General features: G+C 55.5%; 1 protein-coding gene across 2 annotated transcripts in view; it reads right to left on the bottom strand.

The window, feature by feature from the left end:
- AJAP1 (adherens junctions associated protein 1) overlaps positions 1 to 23,341 on the bottom strand; it is a 38,590-nt gene extending 15,249 nt beyond the window's left edge. The window contains exons 1-2 of one of the 2 annotated variants that reach the window (XM_074558834.1): positions 22,970 to 23,341; positions 6,022 to 6,707 (exon numbers count right to left, since the gene is read on the bottom strand). In XM_074558834.1, the coding sequence (XP_074414935.1) occupies positions 6,022 to 6,707; positions 22,970 to 22,998 (715 nt within the window). In that variant the 5' untranslated portion in view covers positions 22,999 to 23,341. Of the gene's footprint in view, positions 1 to 6,021; positions 6,708 to 21,519; positions 22,064 to 22,969 lie in introns of those variants that run through there. The other variant, XM_074558833.1, reaches the window with a different exon arrangement.
- Between the last annotated feature and the right edge of the window lie 216 nt (positions 23,342 to 23,557).

Genomic DNA, 23,557 nt, shown 5'->3' with positions numbered 1-23,557 from the left:
GGGCGGTGGCAGCTCGTGGCAGGTCGGGAGTGACGCCCACCCTGGCAGCAGCCAGCCCGGCCGCATCCTGCACGGCAGCCTTGGAGCAGCTCCCAGTGGGACGCTGCTGGAAAAGATAAAAGGAAAGACTCTAAAAATAAAATCAAACCAGCCCAGTGCCCGATTCCTTTGAAAACAGAAGCGGAGTCGGGGACGAGACCTTCTGCAATGCTGGGAGCTGAGGCTGCGAAGGCAGGGCCACGGGAGAACCTAACGATGCAATTAATCCTTGCATTTACGTAATGGGAAAGGCACAGGCAGAACAGATTGCAGGTGGCTGAGCACTGGGAAGGATGGCAGCTCCTTGGAGCAGGACACATGGATTTTAAGAAAGGCTGGATAATTTTAGACTCCATCACACACATAAGATGCCATATGTACCGGCACAGCAAAGTTCCTTTGCATCATGTATAGATTCTGCAGAAGCCAGGGGGGTTTCAAGGGGACTGGAGACCTTTGTCTCAATGCTGGTGATGGGCAGAGGGAAGGCACCCAACAAGTGTTTCCCTGGGAAGCCCTATAGCAATACCTGCTGCAATAAACACTACCAGGTCTTTATTCTTAATTTACAAACATTTCAAATATATCAATTTATGAATATATAAAATATTTTCTATTAGGCCCTCAAAGCATGTAGGGCCAAACGGAGCAAGATCAAACAAATATCCAGTCTGTGAGAGGTGGGGTTAATGTGTGGGGCATCCTTTGAGGGGGGAATGTCCTGTAAGGAATATAAAGCACCCTGGTGGGTGAAGTGAGGTGGACAGAGATGCTGCCAAGGGCAAAGCAGTGTTTTAGATAAAGCCCAACGGGATGGAGGAAGGGGACTTGGAAGATAAAATCAATAGCTCATAGGGCAAAATCCTGCTCCTCCAGTGGAGGAAACTCCCCATGAGAGCCTGTGCCCCCAGAGAGAGACCCCAGGAGCAGGGATTACAGTGCCTGGGCTTTGTTTGCTCATCTCCTTGGCAAAAGCTCCGATCCCAGCGGGTCACGGAGCCCTGTGGCCGTGTAATTACACGTTATTAACCGTGGAAACAGGGAGTTGCAGCAGGGAGGGACACCCAGCCCCGGCCCCTCTCACCTGCAAACGCCTCAGCCCTGCGAGGGCTCCCCCTGCCAAGGCTTTTACCAGGCAATTTGACGCAGTGACCATTTAACTGGAGGGTAATTACAGGAGAAGTATTTAATGGAGCCGAAAGTGTGTCCAAGCCTCTCTGCGCTTCTGCTAGTGCAGCAGAATTCCGCACGCCGCCTGCCAGGAGGGAAAGCTCTTCAAAGGCGCTCTCTGAACCCTCGGAAATGCTGAAATATCTCTGGGTTTTTCCACTCTCGTGCCGTCCGCTGTCACTGGGGCCTCTAAATCCCCAAGGTGGGGGGGAGAGGGGCCACAGAATCCCCAGCAAGGCAGCACAACCCAGCTCCAGATTCCCCACATCCCAGGCAAAACCCCAATCTTCTCAGAGCAAGGCAATGCCAGGGCTTGCTTCTTTTTTTTTTTTTTTTTTATCTGTTATTTTAAAGACCATATATTTGCTGCTGAGATGAAAGTGCTGAGGTTTGGCCTTTCTGGCCACCTTTTGAAACGGCTCCCGGACAGCTCTGCATCAATGGAATTAATTCCATGAGAAAAATCCATTCGAGACTAATGTCTTGCTACTGCAGGAGCACGCCATGGCAGCGAACAGGAGATATAAGCTCTTAATTAAAAACAAAGAGAACCTCTATCCCCCAAGGCCTTTATTTCAACAGCTCTGGTTAGGGAGCCTGTATTTTTCATTTTCCCAATAAAAACAGCTACGAGCTGCAACTCTTTGAAGACCCTCGTCAAGGCCTTGAAGCTGCATAAAATTAGAAAAAGGAGAAAACAGCTCTATTTCATTTGAAAGGGAGAAAACTGGCGTTACTCTTACCCCCAGATATTGCTACCCCCAGTCTCTTCCCACACTCATGGTGTGTGAATCTCTCTCTCCTCAGCCCTGCCACGAGTCCCCTTCCTCTGTTCTCACATGCCCTGAGCACCAGGATGCCAATGCCTCCTCCTGAGCATTGTGGAGAAGCTGGGACAAAGCCACTGGACTCAAGAGGCTTTACAGCTTCCCCAGCCATCAGAAATCACATCTGAGCCCCCAAAACCCTCATGCCCTGATAAAGCTGCTTGCGGACAGAACAATTCAATCAGGAGCGTGGTGTGGCCTCCCTGCTGCCACCGCCAGCCTTTCCCAGGGGGGATCAGCCAGATTTGGCCGTAACATGAACCTACTGCTGGTTAATAGCTTGTAAGGAAAATAATTTACAAAAGCCACAAGGGTCTGATACAGGGGTGGAGACACAGCAGAAATCTTCTTGAAAAGCCTCGTCACAGTACACAGCCAGTTCCTCTGCTGCCCAATCCACCATGCCACAATTGGCTCTGCTCTTCCCAATACCTTGCTGGCAAAGCTGAGGTCAGCAAAGCTGCTTGGGTTTTTCACCTGGTAAATCAGTGATCTCTCTGAAACCCAGCCCAGAGAGTGTTAGTCATCCTGAGGTGAAAATGCAGCTTTTCAGCAAAAAACCCACCAAGGCTCCTGGTAACTTCCTGGTATTTTGAGCTGGACTGATGAAAGAAAGAAAATATCTTCCTGCTGCCGCTGCTGCTGCTGCAAAATGTTTTTGCCAAGAAGGAAAATCCTGGAGGTTTATGCTAAAGACACTGGGACTTATCTTCTCAGGTGTTACAGCAAATATCACCGAGCAATAAATACTTGGAGAGCAGCAGAGGGGAGTTTCTGGCTCAGTGAGAGCCACGTGGGAGGATGTGCACAGGCACGTTCGCCATCCGCGCATCCCCAGAGTGTCCCGACTCCCTCGTAGGGAGAGCTCAGCTGATGCCATGCTCCTTTCTGGCTTCCACCACCATCCTCCACCCTTCAAGAGAACTGCAGCTAATGCACAGCCCTTCAAGGGATCCTTTGGGCAGCTCCCAGAAAGGGTAATCATGGTGCCAGCCCAGGAGACACCATCCAGCTCCTTCACCTCCTCTCTCCATCCCCAAGCTGCGGCACCACCCCACGCCTCGGCACGGCGGATCAAAGAGGCAGCTCCATCCTCGCTGCCCAGCGTTTTTTCTTTTAAACACATTTTATCTTTAATTAATTCCTTTGAAGCTTTTTGCATCTACTATCTCCTCGCCTCCAGCAACCCCCTACTGCACCCTCTTTCTGGAGTCAGGGTCATCACCAGCAGGAAGCAACGCCTCTGTTATTATTTATTCCTGACACACAGCTGGCTGGAGGTGGGGAGGGGTGGCCTGGGGCCACCACCAGCTCAGATCCAGCTGCCAACAGCCCCATGGCCCCCACATTCCCCCAGGTGAACCCCAGTCCTGGTGGAGGGGTGTCCCTGAGCACCAGCTCTGCCACAAGCTCACAGAGTGCGATGCCAAACGCGCCGCGACCGGTCATCAAACACCACTAAGAGCAGCAGACAGCACATGGAGTTTTCTGCCTTATAAAGCACTTAAAGGTTTAATTAAAGACGGCTTTATCCTAAAGCTCCTGAAAGGAGGCTCAGACAAACCAGCGAGTGCAATTCCTGCCTCGCGCTGACAGCTCTGATTCATTCCACTCTTCCTTGCTTTGGCTGAGGCTGCGGGACCCGGGGATGCTCTGCCTTGCTGGAGGAGCCCAGCCCACGTGGAGAGTGCCCGGTGAACGCTCCTCACAGCCCTTCCCACTTGCAGCATGCTGGAATTTTAATTATTCCTCTCTTTCCCTGCTCCAGAGTAAAACGATTGTGACAGCCCTGAAGAAGGAAGCACATTTTTGAAAAGCACAAGCATAAACTACGCCTGGGTGAACATCCTGCACGCCCAGCTGATGCCAGCAGTGCTGTGCTGTGCTGCAAGGGTGGCACAGGGACAGGAACACCTGAGCCACAGGTCACCTGAACCCCCACAGCAGCACCCACAGGGCCAGCACATGCACCTGCCTCTGCTCTCATCCCAAGCATTACCTGCCATCACTCCTCTGCTGCCTCTCCTGCCTATGAGATGAGTGATTCCTATTCCAGGGGAATTTTTTAAAGCTTGTTTTTGCTGTCAGCAACTCACGGAGGCATTGTTTCTGGCTTTTTTCTCTCACTCCTCAGCGAGGAGGAAGGGGGGCGAGAGGATGATCTGACAGAGCAGAGCTGCTCCCATTGCTCATCTCAGTGAGCACTGCTGCCTCTGCTGAAGTGAAGTGGGTCTTTTTTACCACCCTGTGTGCACCTCAAGGACCCCATGGTCCCGCACAACCACCATGGACCCAGAGGAAAAGCACAGAGGGATACAAGGATGCAGAACAGGAGGGATATGGGGGCAGCAGCACGACAGCAGCCACCTGCTCTGATGGAATGGAGTATGGGGAATCTGCGTGGCTCCAGGAGCCTTGGGACAGCTCTGCCAGCTCCTGTGGGTGCCACACACAGGTGGTTCCACCCTGATCCCCCCCATGTGCTGGGGACAGCTGAGGGACCACAGGCAGCGAGAGCAGCACCGCACCCACCACGGGCTCCCGTCAAGGCGCCTCACCGGGCAGGGACTGGCAATGCTCGCTGAGGCACATAAACCGAACAGGCGAGTTACCTCATCCTCATTTGTAGCCATATGTTTTTCCCAGCAGAGAACAAACACTTCCAGCCGCTACAGCTTATATAACAGAGCGGAGCAGGGCTGGGAAGCTGCACGGCTTCGCACAGGCGCCGCACCAGCAAAACTGGCACGGACCCTGCTTTGAGACAGAGCCGGCTGCTCGCTCCCAAAACGCTGTCCTGAGGCGTAGCAGGGGCATGGAGCTCCCACTGGGAGCATACTGAGAGCTCTCCTGGGTGCTCAGCCCCAGCACTGGAAGGAAAAGCGGATCTGGACCTCAGGAGCTTTTCAAGTGAGGGTGGATGAGCTGGGATCAAACAGGGCCTTTAGACCCAGGGAGAAGTTTATCACATTCACTGCTTGAAGAGAAGTTAATTAGCAAAAACTCCGATCATGGAGAAAGCCCCTAATGAGAGCTAAAGCCTGCAGATTAAAGCACTTGGCCCCCTGGGAGCTGCTGGGGCTGCAGCTCCCTTTGTTCTGCAGGACAGCAGTGGTGGCACTGGCAGGTGGGTGGCATCACTGCCAGCTCAACTACGCCTAAACAAGACAGCCCACTCCAGTGAGTCCCAGAGCCCCAGCACATGCCAGGAGCCATCCTCCCACAGCTGGTGCAGGCAGAGGGGCTCCTGCAGCTGGCTGATGGCAACAAGTCCACTGGACCCCACCCTCCTGGACTGGATGATGCCACTGAGATCAGAGGGACTGACCCCAGCAGGGGGAGACCAGGCTGATGCTCTCATCATGCAGAGAGCAGCAAAACCCTCAGCCCTTATCAATACTCCCTCGCTGATCTACCCAGCCCATTTCAGCGTTTTGTAAAAGGTGTGTAGGCTGGGAGTTATTTTTCGGCTATAAATAACCCCTTTAAGTCAGGAACAACATCCTGGTTGCATCGTCTCTTTTTGCCAAGCGGGGCAGGCTGGATAAATTAATTGGGATTAAGATTAGGCCGTAAAATTCCTTTTCATTTCGACTAGAAAATCGCAGTGGGCTCAAAGCAGTCGATGCACAGTGAGTAAATTCTGTAAACTATCCACCGGTATCCCACGGTTTAATATCAGCAATAACAAATATAATTTGCAATAAATGGGAAGCAGCTTTCCCATCCATGTCCACGCAGCAGCCGGCGCCGGGGGAAGGCATTGCTGTGCCGAGCGTGATGCTCAGCGCGATTACGGGGAGATGGGCTGTGGATGGAGACTGTAATGGGAAAACACAGCGAGCGGCTGGAAAACGCCTCGGATAAAAGCGATAATCAGCGCCGAGCGCCTGTTTAATGTCACACTAACTCCTGTCCCAGGCAGCGCTGCCACGGGGACTTAGTGAACCCGACTGATGTCCCCAACACCTCGCTGTCCCCCTACCTGTGCTGTCTCCCAGCCCACGCGGCGGGCGAGCATCCTTCCCCCCGCTGCTGTGCCCTGCGGCCGGCTCGGCGGTGCTGCTGCGCCCGGGGCCGCTGCGGGACCCGTCCCCGCCGGGCACCGGAGCCGCAGTGCTGGGGGGCACCCGGGGCGGCGTGGCGGCCGTGACAGAGGTGACAGCGGCGGCGGCAGTGCTGGCGGAGGTGGTGGCAGCGGCGGCGGTGGTGGTAGTGGTGGTGGTGGCAAAGGCGCTGGGCAGCGTGCTGCTCTCCAGGGAGTCCTCCTCGCCCGTGGGGCCCCACACGATGACCTCGGGCAGCGCCGTGGGTCTCCCGTCCCGCGGGGCGAAGCCGCGGCCGCGGAGATGCCGCCGGCCCCTCCGGGAGCGCGGGCGGCGCACGGGGCGGGCGGCGGGCGCGGCGGCGGCGGGGGGCGGCCGGCGGGAGCGGGGTCTCTGCACGGGGGGAGCGGGGCCGCAGGTCCAGGCGGGGCCGGGGCGGTGCAGCTCCTCCGTGCCCGCCGTGCCCCAGAGCGAGCTGCGGGACAGTCTGTGCCGGAGCGCCGGCCGCGCCGAGAGCTTCGCGCCGGTGCCGGCGGCTGCTGCGGGCTGGCAGCTGGCAAGGTCCATGGCTAGGTGGAACATGGCTATTAGAATCCAAGCATGGCTTCCGAGCGGGCAAGCTGACCTGTGGATAGATGGGGATTGTGTTAGAAGGGCAGTGGGGTAACCCTGCTCTCCCTCTCAGTATCACCCTAGGTCTCTGAGCCCAGCCACCCAAAAGATCCCCCAGATCCACAGGTGTCATTGTCCTCCCTGGTTCTCCAGCCAGAGGTCCCCAAAACGGCATCACAGGCATGCAGCACCCCACCCCCCTGAAAACTACCACAACCAACATGGCAGGCTGAGGATCCCCACTCACAACTGACTTTTCAGTTGGTCTGGGAATGATGGGAATGACCCGAGGATGGGTTTTACCAGGAAACACCCTGGAGGAGCGGCCAGTGCCTGCTTTGCCCAAACTCAGTCCTTTTGGGTGAATTATCCAAAGCAGACAGCCCAGCAGAGCTCCAGCAGCACAAGCTTTCACTCCAGGGACACTGAGATGCAGGGGTACCAGAGAGCGCATCCCTTGCTTCCCAGTCCCACAGGCAGCATGGTGAATCCCTCAAAGGGCTGGAGCAGACGAGTCCGTGGGCCCTGGTGTTTGCACGTGTGGCCCATCTCCCACTGTGGCAGTCACCCACGCTGCAGCAGGAACATCCTCCCACGGCACATCCCTCCCACAGCGTGGAGCACCCAGGCTGAACATGACCCTGCAGGAGGAGCAGCCCTTTCTGCTGCCCTTTCTGCCACAGAGCAGCTGGAACACCCCTGAGCTGCTGGCAGCTTCAGCAGTTGGAATCTTGCTTTCATGTCACCGTCACATCACGTCATGTCACAGCCCTCTCTCTTCCCCAGTGACAGCACACTGAGGCTCTGCTCCCCTCATGTCTCCTCAGTGATGCTCCCCCACATAAAACAGCAAGAAAATCTCTGCTAGGCAAATTTCTGTTGCCTTTTCCCCCCACTACCCCTTGGAAAAAAACCAAAAATCATTAGGCCAAAACCCAAAAATCTTTACTCCATTTTACTTAGCTTTTACAGGAGAAAGACTTTTGTCGAACTCAGCAGGAGTTAATGAGAGCTTTACATGGCTAAACGGGCTAATCCTCTGCAGCAGCGCCCGCACAGTCCTTGGGAGCACGACAGAATGTGCATCTGGTTGACAGAAGCATTTGTACACTCCCTCTGTGCGTGAGCAAGCGAAGCTAAAGGAGCTGACCTGGATACTCCCAGGCACAGGCTTTTTCTGCTCAAAGGATCTCTGCTTTTTTCCTAATTGGGTATTTTTTCAAAGCGTAACAACATTTATTTTGGGGAGGGAGAAGGCAACGCAAGGAAAGAGCGCAGAAGGAGAAAGGGAAGAGCCAGAAACAGACAACAGGAACCAAAATAGTTCAGGCTGGGGGAGGAAGGATTTCAAGGCTTCAAAAAAACCACAAACCACCCAAACCGTGGTGGTGGTGGTGGGTTTTTTTGGAGGACGACAGAGTGGTGGCAGCACGAAGAGTGTCCCCCACGTGCTGCAAGCAGTGCTTCCACTGGTGAGGAGCCACAAGCTCATGCTCCAGCAGGATCATCCAGCACAGACTCACCTTTGCAATGCTCAGGATCACTCCTGTAGCACCTCAGGCTTGATTTCAGCCACTGCCCAGCTCCCCAGCATCACCTGAAATGTCTCCTTGCAAGGAAGGAAAGGTGCTGGGCACCTCCTGACATGGCACTTACTCCAGGTGCCACCTCTCACACCATCTGTGCCCACCCCCAGATCTCATCCCCTTCCCAGCTCTCTGTGTTGCTCACACTCAGAACTTTTATGAACAGCTGCTGAAAAGAGCCAGAGAAGATGTGCCCAGCCCAAACTTGGCGCTCACTGCATCCCAGCCATTGCCTGGAAACTTCTGAAAGACAAAATGCCAGTCCTTGCTGCTTGGGATTGGCAGCACACAGGAAAAACAGATATTTCCATCTCCTCCTGTCTCCTTGTGACATTTCAGGCAGAATGAACTTGCAGGGGCTTGCTTCTGCAGAACCTGCCTGACACAGCTGCATCATTCACAGCAGCATCAGGAGGATGTGTGGGCAGAGGCAACACCCAACCCTTGCCTTGCCCTGGGCCATGCTGGAAATTTGTGTCCCAGCATGGCCAGGCAGTGCTGCTGACACCCAGGACACCAGTGTCCCTCACTGCTGCCCAGGTCAGAGGCTCTGGCATGGAGATGGACACAGTAAGGGACACCCAGATGTGGCAGATCCCATTCTGTCCCAAGGACAGCTTGGGTCACCCTCCCACCAACGTCCCATCAAGCAAGGGGCTGCCACCCCAGGAGTGTCCTCCCAGCCACCACAGCAGCTGGCACGTCCCCAGGAGATGGCTTCAGCGACAGCAGCAGCCAGTCCAGTTACCTCGGAGGAATTTTGCGTGGCATGCGATCTTCTGAGGGCTTTGCAACAACAGATAAGAGCAAGTGTCCTTCAGAATAAATAGCAGCGTGTAGGAGTTGCCGTTGTCCTGGCAACGCAGCGTGATGTGCCCGGCGCGGTGGCGGCAGCGGGGATGGATGCGGCAGCGTGGCGCGGCCAGAGGCAGGACCACCCTGCCCTCCCCTCCCTCCCCGATCTTCTCCCCATGCCAGCACCCTGCCAGGGCCCGCAGAGCGAGCGACACGTCCCGAAGGACACCCACGGAGCGAGGATAACGCACCGCGAGGAGCGCACAGCGGAGCGAGGACACATCCCGCCCGCACCTCCTGCCACCACCTTGTCCTTGCCCCAGAAAAACCTGGGCTGTCCCAGGAGAGCCCGCTGCGGCTGGCACAGCACGGCCCGGCCCGGCACAGCGCCCCGAGAGTCCCTGCCGGCAGAACAGGCAGGAGGAGGACAGCATCGCTCGCCTCTCGGGAGCGCCTGCACAAAGTCACCGCTGCTCGGAGGCCGGGAGGGCGTTCCTGCTCTGCCGAGACATCAAACAGCTCAAACACCTCTCCAACGGCACCAGCTGCTCCTCAGGTTTGGGGGCACGGAGCCAGCCCTGGCTGGAGGGACGTAGACCCGAGGGATGTATGGAGCAGGGCTGTGGTTACACTCCTCACTCGGGAATCAGGGCTTTCCTCACCCCCCTACAAGCACACACAACCCATTTTGCAAAGAAATTTGAGGAGCGTGGGCAATTTTCACATTCCTTCTTTTCCCATCTTGGAGGTGAATGGGAATGTTATCCCAAAATACTGTTAGAACTCCAGGAAAAACTCAATAAAACTCTGAAACTGGGTTAGATAAAGGAACACAGAGCGGATATATTTGAGAAAATGAAATCCTGTCCTTGATCTCCTCATCCAAGGCCTTGTCACAAATCCACTTCCCTGGCTCCACGGATGGTGAGGCGGCCACACTCACACCCAGGAAATGTTTACCTGCAACAAGCACTAGAGTAGATTTCAAGGAAACTGTTGGGCTAATGGCATGGATCAGGCACTCCAGGTCTATTTCCTGAGCCAATCCAAGCCCATTCCAGTTCCAAAGGTGATGGAACAGTGGATGTTGCACTGGAGCCACCACAGCCTCCCCACCCAATGCACCTTTCAGAGCCCTCCCCTGTGTGAAACCCCTTCCTGAATCTTTCCAGGTGCAGCTGAGTGCTTTGAAGAGGAGGACAGTTGATGCGAAAGAGATTAATTTCAAGGATGCTGGAGGATCTGAGCTCACCATTGTCCTAGGGAGTGGGGAAGAGGCTGCTGTGGAACTTGGCACTACTGTGCCTTGGTACCAACCTCCATGAGCAGGGAGGGAAAGAAGGAGCATCCAGCATGGAATGGGATAGAACAACCCCTGCCCCAAGCTTGGGAACCCTCAGGGGTGGCAGCCCCTCAGGCAGCCCTGATACTGCAGACAGGACACAGATTAATGCAGTGCACCCGCTGTGCTCCCAGAACCCCCCGGCTCTGGTAATGCGTCTGAAAATTAGCTGGGATCACGGCTCTGACAAACATCAAAACGCCACCCGTCAGCACTAACCCACTTCCCCAAAGCCTCAAAGGCTCACTTGAGTGCAGTCCCTTTCATAAGGTCCTTTTTTGCTCTCCAGCATCAGCCCCTTTCTCCCATGCCTGTGGAGACACTTCACAGGAGCATTAACTGTAGAATAGGCTGATTTTTAATGCAGAATTATACAAATGGAGCCATTCTTCCATTTCATGCCTCCTGTTAGGTAATCTATCGGTATTGCACAGGGAATCAAGGTTATGTCCTTGTTGGGGTGATTTACGAACTCTCAGCATTTCATATCTCCAAACACCAAGCAAGGCAGGGACAGAAATATTCCTGTGAATGCCTGGAGCTGTGGTCAGAGAGTTGGGGTGATGTTTTCTTGACCCAGGCAAGACAAGGCAGGAAAGCAGGCACCACGCTCTAGGAAAAGCATCCTTGGCAGCGCGGCTGCGTGTCCTACAAAGGCATTGGGAGCAGGGCAGGTTATGAGAGTACATGCAGGAACTCAGCGGCTCCACACGGAATAGAACGAGGCCGCTGCATCCCAGTGGGTGACTTTCACACTGGAGCAGGAGGAAGAGGGGAAAACTTCAGTGGCAGATAGTTGGCCCGCTACTGTGTGTCCTCGCCGAGGTGGGGACTGCAGCCACCGCTGCAGCAGCTCTCCTCTCCATCCCGCTGTCCTGTGTGATGATCCCTGCAGTGCAGAGACTGTCCTTTGTTGTCACACTACCAACCATCACCATGGAAATGGAGCATTGCCATTCTGCACTCTGGGCTGGGCCGGGACTCTCCGCAGGGCTGGGAGGAGGGGAGATGCACCATCCCATGGATGAGTGCCAAAAGGCTTGTGGCAAGTTATGGCACAGGATTGTTGTGGTGTGATGTAATAGCCTGTCTCAGTATCCCAGTTCCTTCCCCAGGTGTGCCAATAACCTCTCCCTTCCCCTTCCTTGCCCCCTGCTAAGTGCTGTCTGTCAATCTCAGCATTCCAGAAAGGGCGTTATGTGATTAGCGAAGTTCAAATGACGCCTCTCAGCCCTGTGGGACATTGGGCCATCCAGGTGTCATTTGTCTTTAATTTAATTCCAATATTCCAGTATTTAATTCCAATACAGGATCAGCAGGTGACCTTGTGGACCACTCCCATATGGCATCCACCATATCCCACCCCACATCCAGGCATCAGCAGCACCATGGAGATCTCTCTCCTGAGCCATGTTCTGCTACAGGATGAGCTTTTCTGATCCCAGACCCAATGGGAACTGGGAACATACAACACACTCTGCCATCTGTAGCCCCAACCTCTTCCCAGATAATTATAAATTTGTGAAAATATGGCTGCCAAGCTCTTTAAAGCCAGAACTGGGACTTAAGGCACAAAGGCTGACACACAGTAGCACCTAAGTAAATTAAATGTGCCACATCACTACCTATCTATATTACAGTCCTGAGCTTCAGGATTACCTACTAATAAAAGTGATATTTAAAACAAGTCCTAAGTTCCTCCGCTGCCCCCTTCTCCCCACAAGTAATTAAACCGACGCCGCTTCCCGCAGCGGAGGGGATGGGATTTATCACGGAGGGAAATCAGCAGAGGGTGAAATAGGTTGAATCCTCCCCGCCACGCTGCTGCCTGTTGGCCAGGCAGACAGCAAACACCCACTTCCCCGGGAAAATGGGGCAGGGAGAGGTTGGATGGGGCTGGGAAGCCACAGATCCCCCCCCAAGGATGGAAATACCAAGGTGGAGGCAGCTGGATCCATCCCTGGGAGCCATGAGAGGGGGGCAGCAGGGCGGCCATGCCGGGGGGAGCCACTCACTCTTCTGCCTCTGCCTTGAGCTCACCCAGCTGCAAATAAACAATTTTACCATTTGAATAGCCGCGAGTGCGGAAGGCATAATTAATACCCAGCGGTACCATCAGCCAATGTGCTGATGCGGGAGGTGCAGCCCCTGCCAGCGCCGGCAGCGCTCAGCTTTGGCTCCGCAGCGCCGGCCCCGGCTGCTCTCGCCTCCAGGCCCGTCCTTCGCCACAGGCAGGGGAAGGGCAAAGCCTTGCTGCACCCTGCTGCTGGTGCCCACCAGTGCAGGGCCCCTCTGGTGCATCCCACACCCGCAGGATGTGGCAGAGCAAGGTGGGGAAGAGTAAAAAGGAGCGGGCAGAGAGCAAGCCCACGTGGCATCGCTGCGAAGGCAAGAGCTGTGCCCAGTTGATGCCAAAGTTGAGCCAGCCTTTAACCCCGAGTTTCAAGTTCAGTTCCCACTTTCAAATATTTTAAAAGACACTGACAGGACAAAATGTCCAGTGCCTCCAGCCAGCCTGAGGATGAGTGTGGGAGCTAACACAGTGAGCTGGCCAACACTGTCCATTATGGTCAGCCTGGTTAAGCTTGCTCAAGAGAGGGCAGGATATCTGCTTGAGAGAGTTTTCTCTGGTCTTCAGGGATTATTTCAGACAGGATTTGAAAAGTGCCAGGGTGGGAAGCCCAGAAGTTTGCATGCATCTTCAGACAAAAACATGCCTCAAAATTTTCCGTGCAAGTCCAGTGCTTGGTAATTTACCTGCCACTGCTCTGGCAGCTGCAGCTCTGAGCTTAGTCTGGCTCCCCTGGGAAGACTCAGAGTGCTGCAGGTTCATCTGTCAGTGTGGTAAGACAGGTCCCAGCCAAGCCAGGGGATGAACTGTCTCAAGTGCTTCCCAAGGGGGTTAACACAGTGGCAAGCTCAGGCCCTGCATCCCAGGGTACTGCTGGAGCATCCCTCCTGGCAAGGTAGAGTGTGGGTGCTCCTGGAGCATCCCTCCCAGTGGGCATGGGGCAAGCACCACTGGAATATCTTCCCCCAGCAGCACAGCCTGGGTACCACCAGAGCATCCCCTCTCAGTGAGCACAGCCTGGATACCACCAGAGCATCCCCCACAGTGGGCACAGCCTGGGTACCACCTGAGCATCCCCCTCAGTGAGCACAGCATGGGTACCACCAGAGCATCCCCCACAGTGGGCACAGCTTGGATACCACTGGAGTATCCCCTGTAACAGGCACAGCCTGGGTGCCACCAGAGCATCGCCCACAGTGGGCACAGGCCAGATACTACCAGAGCACCCCTCCCAGCACACACAGTCTGAGTACCACTGGAGAATCCCCCTCAGCACACACAGTGATGGCACTGCTGGAGCATCCCTACCAGCACACACAGTCTGAGTACCACTGGAGAATCCCCCTCAGCACACACAGTGATGGCACTGCTGGAGCATCTCCCTCAGCACACACAGTCTGAGTACCACCACAGCATCCCTCCCAGCACACACAGTGATGGCACTGCTGGAGCATCCCCCTCAGCACGGCCGTCGCTCCCCCCACCGCCGCCCCAGGCAGCAAACACTGCATGTATTTAGTGTGGCAGGGCTGGACAGTGGGGTGTTTCATCAACCCAGCAGCGATAACACTCGGCTTTTGTCCCTCCTGGATAAAGGGGGTTTGTGAGCACTGGCTTTCCAGCCCAAACTGGCACCTGTCGCCAACTTACCCCACTCGTCCCCCCCTCGAGTTCCACAGCAGCGCTGGGGACCAGGCAGCAACAAGAGCTCCAGCTCAGACAAAACTTGCTGGGAAGTTTCAGATTTCCAGATCCACCAAAATCTTGTTGAAGAGCTGCAGTCTCAAGCTCTGCTCTTGCTGATATTAAAAACAGTCCATAAACCTAAGCAAATCAGGGCTTTCCCCCTCATTTCAGTTTCCACCTAAGCCTCCTCGTGTGTTCCAGCTCCTCATGCCACCACAGAATCTCTGCCCAGACTTTACATGCTGTTGGTGACCTGGCACACAAGACAGTGCTGCCTTCTCCCATCCCTATGACAGCAGTGGAAAACACTCTCCATGTACCAAAATCAGTCTGCTGAGGGAACAGGATTGCAACATACGCTGGAGCACGCTAAAACCAGAGCTTAGAGATCATCTCTGGTGTTAGTTAATGCTGCCCACAATAAATAAGGCCAGCGGCTGAGCTGAGTGGCTCCCTGCTGTGGACACAGGCACAGGCAGGACAGTGCACTTCCCCACAGCCACCATCCAAAAAATTCCTGCTTTCTCTGCTTTGATCATGAATTTTCTTCTATTGCCACGCATTTGCCTCCTGTACAATCAACTGCAGGATGATCAGGCATGCCCCTTGGATAAAAGGTATGCATTGGTCTGTCCAAGCAGGATGAAATGCTCAGTGCTGTGGGATGGGACAGGATGGAATGGGATGGCCTGGCATGGCAAGGCAGAAGCAAAGATCTTCCCACTGAGATGGCAATAGTGCTGCCAGATCCCAGACTGGAGCTGCAGCCTTACGAGGGGTTTTGTTCCTCTGAATATATATCCACAAAGTGATTCCAAGAGATAGCAACTGAGCCAACCCAGCCCTTAGCTCTGAAGGACCTACAGTGAGGAAAACCATGGCACAAATCTGTGGCTTATGCTGCCCTTCAACCCCAGCGCTTTCCAGATAAATAACCCAGCGCTGATCATATTTTCTAAATGAATGTGCTCAAGCATGTCATTACAATGAAAGCAGGAAATGCTTTGATCTAAAAAAAAAAATAAGTTGGCTCAATACATCTAAAGTAGCAGCTTAACAAGCTTTAAAGCAAAACAATTAAAAGAGGTCTGTGGTGTCTTTGTGACACAATGTGCCTTCGCGGGAGCTGCGCATCAGAGCCTGCTGTGGTATCCGTATCAATGGGAAATGCCTCCAACCATGGAACACATCCAGGGAGAAAATACCTCATCATGGGATTTTTAATGATGGCCTCACAAAGCGCTCTGCTTTCCCAGGAGCAAAGACAAGTGCTGACCCACTGGAAGCATCTGGATGGCCAGCACAGGGCCAAGCCAACCCCTCCCCATGGCAGAGGCTGGATGTCCACATAGGGATGTCCATCTAACTCAGATCTTCATTCCAGCACCACGGTCTCTGAATGGAGCTGCTCTCAATTTGCCCTGCAGTGACTGAGATCCAAACCTGTCTTTCTCCTGGGAAGTCCCTGGCAACCCAGAGATGCACAGCCTGCCCGGAAACCTCAGCAGCCATCCTCAGAAATGAACACAGGGAACACGTCAATAATTTCAAAAGCTCCATAAACTCTAACAGAGATGGAGAAGATGAGAGGAAGGAAGACTCTGAAAGCAGAAAGAGGAACAGATGGCTTTTATGGAGCAAGAAATACAATAGGAAAAAATGGAGCAGCAGAGCTCTCTTTGAAGGTGTGAAACGTCAGTAGGGAAGCCTGGAGAAAGCCAAAGCCCAGGAGCTGGGAGCTCAGTGCAGGGCACTGCATTGCCCAGCTGAGACTCTTGCTGGTGGTCCTGGGGAGCCCCCGGCCCCCCTGGCTCCTGAGACAGCACTGGCTCTGCCCAGCCCCACCACAGGGACATCCTGCTGCCAGAGAAGGGTCAGCGTGACACGCAGCATGGAGAAAGAACAGCCCAAAAAGATGATGAAAAAGCCAAGCTAAAATAGAAAGCAAAGGCAGCGGGAATGAACTCCAGGGCAAAGACTCTTGATCCTGTCACAGAAAGTTCTAAATCCCTTTTAGCACCAAGCAATTTCTTTTCCATGGAGAAGAGCCATTCTCTCTGCCATGGCCATCTCACTGTGCAATACAGCAACCAGGCAGCTCACACTGGGAGAGCAACCAGGCTCTCCCACTGCAGCCATGGAAAATCCTGATGGATCAAAGTGACGATAAGGATTTGTCTACAGAACCTCAAGAACACTCTGCCATTGGGGGCACAGCCCCTCGAAGCCCAACTGCCAGTGTGTCAGGGATCACTGTTCTCTGCATCTCATTAAAAAAACCCAATAATCCCCTTTGCGAGAGAGATTAAACTTTTGCAGCATTATCTCCAATAGGCTGGCAGCAGGGGATGACCTCCTGCATTCCTCAGTATCTCAGCTTCCTTCAAAGGCACCTGTGCCAGCAGCTTTACTTCCATCCTCATCCATCAAAATTAGCAAAATTGATTTTGCCAGAGAATATGTCACTTTGACAGGAGCCCAGAGTAAGTCCTGAGTGTGTCACGTCAGACGATGCTGAGGTAGAGCCTCTTACAAAGACAAGAAACAAGAAGATGAATAACTCATCCTTATCCTTTCCATGAAAAACTTCTCAAAAGAAAACCCATGAATGACAGATACTTGTAGGAAAAAAAGGTTGATTCATTTTGGGAGTTCTTTCTAAAATAACACTTGCCAGCATCCGGAGCGGTCACACTTTCCCTACATAAACGCCCCGCCGCTGCGGACTCAGCCAAGCTTTGGCTCTGGCCAGGAAGAGGCAGAGCCAACCACGCTCCCGGCGGGGTGTGTGGCTTCATCTCCTGGCATTCATCACCCACGTTCCGGTGGGTCCTTAAGTGGATGTCCTCGTCCATGTCAATTAACTGCTGCTTCATTACCCGAGTCCTGCAAAGGGAGCAGAGATGCTATGGCAGGCGCCGGGAGCGGGGCTGGGGTCACGCACGGGACTCAGGCAATTACAGAACGCGTCCCTGAGGGAGCCACGTGTGCTTGTGCTTGCTAGGCAGGCAATTCCCAGGGGGGACAACCTGGGCTGGCCCTGACCTTGTCACATCTTCAACCTGAATGGCGTGCAGTCAAGTGGCAACATCAATTAGCAGCATTTGCTCTCACCGGCGCCTCGAACGCTGCTGCTGAGCAGCGAGTCCCCAGCCTTCCCATGCTGAGCACAGCAGCTCTACACAGCTCCTCAGCTGGCCACATCCCCTCCTCAGCAGCCTCAGGAGTTTCTCCTGACCATCCCAGGATGCTGCAGAAGAGGCACAGCCAAAACCCTCATGGACAGGAGCCATCAATTCTCACCAAGCTGTAGCTGAAAGTCACAAATCTGCTCTCCTGTGTGGCATAGCACAGTCCCACACGTGGTGTGTGTTTTGCTGCTGTTCCCAAGAGGGACACGGTCACCCCTGTGCCAGCACGTCCCCATCTCCATGCTTCTCTTGTGCTACAGCACGTGCTCTCTGGTGAGCTCCAGTTTTTTCCACCTCAATCATCCAGACTTGCCTCTTGGAGGAAGCGCCTCGCTGCTCCCAGGCTACGTGTTGTTTTTGAAGCAGCTTTTGCTCAGCCTTTATTTGGAAGTCAGTGGAGTTGGAAGTGCTGGCATCACAGCCAGGCCAGCAAAGCTTCATTGCTCCTGCCTTGCCACAGCTAAGCCTCATCCCATGGATGCTTCAGCCAGGGTCCAGAGCAGCTCCGCAGCCAAGGCGCTGCTTCTCCTCCCTGCCAGCTCCTGCAGCAGGAGCTGAACAGTCCTTTCCATACCCACAGAGATGCTCTGCCAGGGAACAGCTTCTGCTCCCAATGGCTCTGGCTCATGGGGACACAGCAGCCACTGGCAGCAGGGACACAGTGCCCCTGGGATGCTCCAGCACTGCCAGGAAAGCAGAGCTGCTGAGAAAGACCTTCAGAGCAAACTTCAACAAAAATCATCGCATGTCAAAGCGTATCTCCTGCCTACACATCATTTCCAAGTCACAAGGAGACATTTTGCAGATCGGAGTTGGAAATGAGCACTTTGTGAATGACTGGATTTATTTATTTCCATAAGTCCTCAGGCGAGTCCCAGTGGGTGTTTGGCCCCCTGCCCCAGGCACCCAGCGCCTGCTGACCCCACCCCTGCTCATCTCCATGGAGCTGCTCATCCACCTCCAACCAAGCTGGGTTGTTCCTCCTTTTCTGAGCGTTGCTTGGGACCATAAATGCCAAATCTCTCAGCACTGATGGGAGGACACTCCCACACAGCTGCACCTGGGGCAGGTCCCCACCCTGCTCCTACAGCATCACACCCAGCATCCCTGGCCCCACTGTGAGCACAGCACCCAGCCCTGCCACCACACCACAGGCAGTGTGGGCGCTCTGCCTCCAGCCTGGGCAGAGTTTTGGGAGCACTGGAGGGTGATGGAGCCAAAATGCTCATCAGTCCCCACTGTGTTCCCAGTGAAGGAGCTCAGTGCTGCACTGAACGGAGGCTTTAGTGCAGCTTCGCCTTGCAGAGCTGCTGAGGCCGGAGAAAGTAACTGATAAACCCAGAAAGCAGAAGAGATTCAGCAGCAGACAAAAGCTCATTTCACAAGGAATCCTCATAAAACCAAATTAATGTTGAAGGATGAAGGCAGGTAAACCTCCCACAGTTAAGTTCAGGCCACTGAGACTCAGTTTAAATCTCTCAGCAGTTCTGATTTAATCAATGCATTTCCAAGTGAAATTAGATGAAGTACATCTCCATCACAGGAAATTATATAAGCTATCAAAGTCTGTAGGTGCAAGTCCCAGTAAAGAAGAGCCACAGGAAATATTCATATCGTCTCAAATTCCATTTTTAAGGAGTCACTTCAGGTCCAGAGTTTAATGGTTTTTTTAAGTGAAAAAAAATCACTCTGATGAAAACAGTGAGCCAAGGCAAGGAAGGGCCAAGCAGTAGATTTGGGAACAGCCCCACATAACCCATGGTGACTGCTGGGATGCTGGCAGAGGAGCCCTCTCCCAGCAGCACCACCCAATGTGGGAGGGAAGGAAGATGGGAGGGAGGAAAAATGGAAGGAGGAACAGAAGTAAAACCTCTTTTTTTTTAAAGGAGGGGGTGAAAGCACCAGCAATGTCACACCATCCACTGATCCCACCCAACACACTCAGCCTCCAGGAATTATCCTGCTGGAAGAGTGTTGCTATCAAATCCAAACTCTTGTTGGGCTTGAACTGCTGTTGCCCATTTGGTTACCACCAGCCCTCCAGGAGAACAACAGGCACCACAACCCAGAGCAGAGCAGCTCCTACTCAGCACACTGAGCTTCCAGTAATCTTTCCTCCCAGTCCTTCTCCCATTAGCTATATTTAAAAGCTTAGGCATGCATACATTTTCATAATAACCCTCAGACCTGCTGGAGGTTCTGTTGCTTATTCACACCCTATGGAGCTGCCCTTGGGAGCCTGCATCCATCCATACCTACAGACACTGAGGTAAATACGGCACGCTGGGACACCCTGAGGATCAGATTGGGTGAGGGAAGGTGGAAACACAGTTGGAGATTTATCCTCTGCCTGGCTGCCCTTCCCTGTTTCAGTCTGGGCTCTGAAGGGACATTATCAACCCCTTCTTTCCAGCAGATGACCATGATGCACAGCAGAGCCAAGCCGTGGTGCTCTGGTCGCAGGAGCAGCTGGGCCGGCAGCTTGCCCGTCCCCGTCCCGCCTGCCCAAGGCTGGCACAGCAGCTGTCACACAGGACACCAAGCCCCAAACACCCCAGCAGCACCACGACAACTCCCACCTGCCACCCCACTGGAGACACCACCACGACAAGGCTCTGGTGTTATTAGAACAATTATTCACGCCCTGGGAAGCGCCGCTCCCCTCGCCTCATCTGGGAAATTGCAGCCAGCACAGAGGTACAAACCGCTGCATAAAAGTGCAGTTTATTCAAGCATTATTGTGCCTGTTAAGTATCATAGCCAGTGACACCAGATGAATTTCTGTGGCAATCAATCCACCCGGGAGCAGCAAGCTCAGCCCCTGTGTGGATGCAGGATGAGTAAGGACTCCTCAGTGGAGGCCATTAACTCCCACTGCTTACTGCTCTCATTACTTCCCAGACTGCAAGGCTTGCATCTTTGACGAGCGGCTGAATCTACATTTGACAGTGTGAACCCGATGAGTGAAATTCATGGAAAATGTTTGCTTTGGCAGTAACTACAAGGCCCATAAAGTTTCCATGGAGCCAATGTGCAGGGATGTATGCTTTTAATGAGTTGCTTTATACAATCGCCGAGAAATTGCGAACGGTGGTTTTTACTCCTACTGCAAATCACTCCAGAGCTCAGTGCTGTAAAAACCGTGGCATATTGTTTAAAACATTATATTCATAGCTATGGAGGGGAAGTCCTCGGCAGCTCTGGAAGCCTGGCACGCTGCAGAGAGCTGCCGTGCCCTCGCAGGCGGGCGCAGGCACTGACGCAGGCGTGTGCACGCACACGTATGTCTGTGCACACTCAGGGAAGTGACAGAGCCACTGCCACCTCCCAAAAAGAACAGATTTTGCCCCGCAACACCCACACCTGCCAAGAGCAGAGCGGGGCTGGAGCATCGCTGGGACCTCGCAGGGGCTTTCAGGGCAGCACTGCTCGCTGTGCCCCGCTCCAAACCAGGGAAAGGCAGCTCCCCTTCACCGAATAATTCTGAGAATGCAATTGCACACAGGTCCTGCCCTCCCCGGCAGCTCACCGCGAGGTCAGGCATTGCCACCGCCCCGGGCGAGAGGGATCCGACTTGAAAGGAGCAGCACGGTACCATCTCCCCGCCGCAGGCAGCCGCTCCAGGCACAGGCTGCGCGGGGTGAAGCGGGCGCTGCAAAGCTCCGCTGCTCCTCCCGAAGCTATTTTTCTAGTAGTCTTGGAGAAAATGAGGAGAAATGACATGGGAAATGTCAGAAATAAAGCCAGAAGCAATTAGAGTAAGAGAGAAGGGAGAGCAGCAGGCAAGGTTAGCAGTAAAGTTATCTCTTATTAAAAATAAAACACGGAGGGACTGGAAGCTTATGAGGTGGCAGAAAGGACAGCCTGGTGCTGAGGATCCAGGATGCACAGCACAGAAATTCGCAGGGCGAATGAATCGAGGAGGGAAGCGAGCAGAGGGCTCCTGTTTCCATTGCTAAACTCTCCTCAAAAATAACAAAGCAGAGGGCGTCCTCTGTTCCCAGGATTACAGCTTTCTGCCGCGCCAGCCTCGGGAAGCGGCCCTCCAGCTCCACTGGGCTTTCACCTGACACGAAATAAATCCAAACGCGTGGCACCCTGAGAAAACCCTCGGGTGCTTTCGCCGGGAGGAATTCCTAAGGTCACTACATCACCACAGACTCTGTCCTTCCCGCACGCAGCAGCGCATCCTCGGCTGACGGACGGACAGACGGACATCCCCAGCGGCAGCGTGAAGGTGCTCGTGTGCCCGGGCTGTCGGGGGGCACCAGCCAGAGGCACGGGACAAAGGAGGGGGGCATTGGCAGCCAGCTCACCACGTGCCTCTGGAATATGCGGCGCGGCACGGGAGTGTGAGAGAGAGAGGCCAAGGGCCTCCCCCAGCTGCTCAGCACAGACAAAACCTCAGTTCAGGTTTCACCCTCCAGGACTCCATGCACAGCCCGGACAGAGGGACAAAGCCTCCAGCAGCGATTCCCACGGCTGGCGGACAAAGGCTTCTGGCATCACCACTCGCTGTCCATGGTGCATTCGGGGGGCCCTGCCTGCCTCTCTCCGTGCCCCCAGGCTGCAGCCGCGCTCTGCAGGAGCGCAGGGGCGCGGGGGGCGGCGCGGGCTGAGGGTGCTGCACCCACCATCCGCTCACCCCGCAGCTCCCCTGCCCACACAGCCCTGCTCCCCCGGGAGCAGCCACAGGGCCCGCTGCGAGCTGCGGGAGTGGGGTGGCCGCTCGGGACTGCTCGCCTTGGGACCCCTGTCCCCAGCAGCAGGTGATGTGCCGGAGCCACCGTCCCGCTCGCTGGAGGGATGTTTGGGGTTTGACCCCTGCCCGACACAACCGCCCAGACCCAGGGCTTTCCCAATAAAAAACCGAGTTGGGGAGAACAAAACAGATCGTGGATTTCACTTTTCCTTAGGGTCTCACTTGTTTAACCCGCTGCTGCTTGCACTCGATGCCACTGAGATGGGCTCAAAGCACCAAAACCCAGGTACTACTGGGGCTCCGGGGCCGCACACAGGCAGGGGCCGGGGCCAGGGCTTTCCAGCCACAGCACCATGGAAATAACAAGATTTCGGCTCAGATGACTTCGCAGCGGTAATGAAAATGTGTTACGTAACACTTTGCCTCCGTCTCCTCTGGTTGGCAATTCTCGATTAATCTCCCAAACACATCCATCCATCTATCCGTCCATCTCTTCATCCATCCATCCATCCATCCATCCGTCTATCCATCCATCTGCCCGCACCCCGGACGCTCCCCCAGCCCCTTCTCCGGAGCAGCCCCCGCTGCGGCGGCCAGAGGGGAGCGAGCAGCCGGCGAGGGGACGCTGACCGCGGCTCCATCTCCTGGGCAGGGCGGGCGAGCGGGGCGGGGGAACCGGGTGGGGGGAGCCCGGCACGGCGCGGAGCGCGGACCGGCCGCCTCCCCGGGCTGCACCGTGCGCTCGCCGCTCCGCTCCACACACCGCTCTCCATCCATCCCGCACCCCGCTCCGCTCCCCAGCCCTCTCCAAGTTCACGGTTTAACTCCGCCGCTCCCCGAGCGCGCCCGGCGGCGGGATGCCCTAAGCGCTGCCCGGCGGGGCCATCTCTCCCCGCTCCTACCTGCTTCCCGGGAGCCGTCGCATCCACATCGTCACGTCTCGGCCCGGCCCGGCCCGGCGGGGCTCAGCGCCTCAGCGCTCCATCCGGGCGCGCCGCCCCGCGCCCGCGGCGGCGCTCAGCGGCGGGGCAGGCGGCGACCGGCGGGGCGGGCATGCCCGGCGGCGCTCAGCGGCGGCGGCAGCGAGGACGGGGGGTCTGTGCTCCGGTGCTCCGGTGCTCCGGCTCCTCAGCGCCGGCGGGGCAGCTGCGCGCCCGCGGAGGCTGCGCGCCCCATGCGCGGCTCGGTGCGGCTCCGCTCGGCTCGGCGCGGTGCGGTTCACCGGGGCTCGGCTCGGCTCGGCTCGGCGCGGCGGGGCTGGGCGCGCGCGCGTCTCTGCGCGCACCCGCGGGGCGGGGGCGGGGGGCCGCGGCGCGGGGAAGTTGCGCGGGGCGGAGGCGGGGGCGGAGCGCGGCCCCTCCGCGCCGCGGCCGAGCGGGGGTGGACCCGGCTCGGCACCCGCGCTCACACCCGCTTGCGACTCCGGCTCCGTTGGGGATGGCCGGGCAGTGCCGGGACCCCGCCGGGGATCGGCCCGTCCCTCCCCGGGA

The sequence above is a fragment of the Zonotrichia albicollis genome, chromosome 25 (assembly GCF_047830755.1).
Source record: "Zonotrichia albicollis isolate bZonAlb1 chromosome 25, bZonAlb1.hap1, whole genome shotgun sequence".
Classification (NCBI taxonomy): Eukaryota; Metazoa; Chordata; class Aves; order Passeriformes; family Passerellidae; genus Zonotrichia; species Zonotrichia albicollis.
This window is presented reverse-complemented; position numbering and strand designations above follow the sequence as displayed.